At 58.6% G+C, this 2901-nt stretch overlaps 1 protein-coding gene across 1 annotated transcript; it reads left to right on the plus strand.

Moving 5' to 3' along the window:
- The first annotated feature begins 129 nt into the window (after positions 1–129).
- Positions 130–2263, plus strand: GPR182 (G protein-coupled receptor 182). Its single transcript, XM_027542284.1, has 2 exons — positions 130–288; positions 801–2263. Exon 2 carries the CDS (start codon positions 817–819, stop codon positions 1996–1998), a length of 1182 nt encoding a protein of 393 aa, XP_027398085.1. The 5' UTR covers positions 130–288; positions 801–816; the 3' UTR covers positions 1999–2263.
- Positions 2264–2901: the final 638 nt, after the last annotated feature.

The following is a 2901-nucleotide window of genomic DNA, read 5'->3' on the forward strand; positions in this document are numbered from 1 at the left end:
GGAGTCTGGATTTTAATGTTTGCAGCCTGACTCCTCCCTGTCACCACCACACTGGAACTTTTGCTGTGACTTCCCCTCTAACTGGATTGGGAGAAGGCAGGAAAAACCCCGACCCTCTCCCACAGAGCCTCAGCCAGTGATACTGCTTCCCGGATGAGAAGGGCGGCCCTGAAGTCTGCAGCAGAGCCAGCTCCACAGCCACAGTCCCTTCAGCCTCCCTGCCGCTCCCCAACGGTCCAGACCCACCGGCCCTCCCCAACCAGAGGTGCTCTCGACAGGAAAGCTCAGGTGAGGGTCTCCCTCTCTCAGGGAAGCAGTGCGTGGGGTCTGGAGATGATTGGTTTTCCTGCATGATCCACAGATGTCCCCAGGGATGAAGCGGAGGGGTGTGTGCGTGTGTGTGTGTGTGTGTGTGTGTGTGTCCCACACGCAAGGCCTAAATAGCAAGACAAAGCAGGAGCCCCTAAGGAAGGCCTGCACAAAGGGCCAAGCAGTGAAGCTCCAGGAGAGAAGTGGAGATGGAACCCACCTAGGGGGACTGGTCGCCGGGAAGAAAGCAGTTGGACTCTGGCTTCTCCCACCACGGAGACCCCTTAACAGAATATTTCTGTTCGTGGGTCAAAGCCGGCAGTGAGTTGTGTGCTATTTATTCGTGGTTCGAATGTTACACTTCCCTTTCTTCCTCTTCAGACTCAGGATCTTTCCCCAAAACCTCCTGGCCCCCATGGCCTGTGACCTTGGGGACACAAGGCTGCCTTCGAGGCTCCCTTGCTCCTCCAGCCCTCCCTTCTCCCCATTAGGCACTTGCCAGTCCTCATGTCGGCCACCGCAGGGCCCAGCATGGCGCCCACCAGGGACGTGGGAGAGATCTACAACTGGACGGAGCTGCTCCACTTCTTCAACCACACCCTGCCCGAGTGCCACATGGAGCTCAACGAGAACACCAAGCGCGTAGCCCTCTTCGTGCTCTACCTGGCCATCTTTGTGGTCGGGCTGGTGGAGAACCTCCTGGTGATCTGCGTCAACTGGCGGGGCTCGGCCCGTGCGGGGCTGCTGCGTCTCTACGTCCTCAATATGGCCATCGCCGACCTGGGCATCATCCTGTCTCTGCCAGTGTGGATGCTGGAGGCCACGCTGGACTACACCTGGCTCTGGGGCAGCTTCTCCTGCCGCTTCACCCACTATTTCTACTATGCCAACATGTACAGCAGCATCTTCTTCCTGGTGTGCCTCAGCGTGGACCGCTACGTCACCCTCACCAACGCCTCTACCTCCTGGCAGCGCCACCAGCACCGAGGGCGCAGGGCCGTGTGTGCCGGGGTCTGGGTCCTCTCGGCCCTCATCCCGCTGCCTGAGGTGGTCCACATCCGGCTGGTGGACAGCTTTGAGCCCATGTGCCTCTTCATGGCGCCTTTTGAAACATACAGCACATGGGCCACGGTGGTGGCCCTGTCCACCACTGTCCTGGGCTTCCTGCTGCCCTTGCCCCTCATCGCCGTCTTCAATGTGCTGACAGCCCGCCGGCTCCGGCAGACAGGACAGCCCGAGGGCCGGCGCCACTGCCTGCTGGTGTGTGCCTACATAGCCGTCTTTGTCATCTGCTGGCTGCCCTACCACCTGACCCTGCTGCTGCTCACACTTCACGGCACCCACATCTCCCTCCACTGCTACCTGGCCCACCTGCTCTACTTCTTCTACGACATCATTGACTGCTTCTCCATGCTCCACTGTGTTGTCAACCCCATCCTTTATAACTTCCTCAGCCCGAGCTTCCGGGGCCGGCTCCTCAATGCCGTGGTCCATTACCTTCCCAAGGTCCAGGTCAGGGAGGGCAGACATGCCTCCACCTCCTCCTCCTCCTCCACCCAGCATTCCATCATCATCACCAAGGAGGGTATCCAGCCCCCTGCAGCTGGCCCCCACCAGCACCCAAGCCTGAACTTCCAGGCAGCAAATACCCTACCCACCTCCGCTCCTCAGTCTCTTGTAGCCAGCTGAGGAAGAGTCCAGTGTCCTCACCAGTGAAGTAGAAAGCTGGAAGTAGGTGAGAGATCTGGGGAGGGGGGGGTGGCATGGGAGAGGGTTAGAGTACTCATGGCCAATATTGAGTATGTCTTCAAATATTGAGGTGGGGATGGGGAGGGAGGCGGGGAGGGAGGCAGGCAGGGGAAGAGAGCAGATCCTTGGCATTGTACTATTTGAAACCATCCTTGTGCCGAAGATGCAGGGGAAAAGGTGAAATAAAGAATAGAGACAGACACGACTCTGAGTCTCTGAACAAGTCTGCACTGCAAGCTGGGTTTGGGAATGGAGCTGAGGCCAAAGAGATGCTCAGCAAAAACCACCCCGGCCGGAAAGAGTGAGCTCCACAGGAACCGCACACAACTTTCCTTTTGTGTTTGCGCTTGTTGACCTCCCAGCACATCATGCAGGCTGCAGGGACAAGAGGCCAGAGGCCAAGGAGCCAGGAGGCCTCAGCAGGCTGTTTCCTAGCAGTGCATCCTCAATGCGATGATAAATGGAGCGGGTGGGGACAGCAGGGACGGGTGAGGCCGAGGTCCAAGACAGGCACCCTGCAGCTGGGAGGACTCTCCTCCCCCACCATTCAGGAAAGGGCTTGCTGACACTCTCCTCCTTGTCCATCCTGATCCCCCTCCCCCCACAAGCAGAGGAGCTGTCCTGAAGTCCATGCTGCTCATAGCCCCTCTGCCCCCAGCTCTGGGTCTAGCACGTTTCCAGACTTCTGCCCCCAGTCCCTCCCTTTCTCTCTGGATCCCAGGAAAATATCAAGGGACAACCATTCTGGGAACAGACTTCAGGATGGGTAGCAGCAGGCACTCACAGGTGGTCTGTCCCTCAGTCCTGCCCCTGCAGAGAGTGGGAAGTGGAAATCTTCCAGTT

The sequence above is a fragment of the Bos indicus x Bos taurus genome, chromosome 5 (assembly GCF_003369695.1).
Source record: "Bos indicus x Bos taurus breed Angus x Brahman F1 hybrid chromosome 5, Bos_hybrid_MaternalHap_v2.0, whole genome shotgun sequence".
Taxonomy (NCBI): Eukaryota; Metazoa; Chordata; class Mammalia; order Artiodactyla; family Bovidae; genus Bos; species Bos indicus x Bos taurus.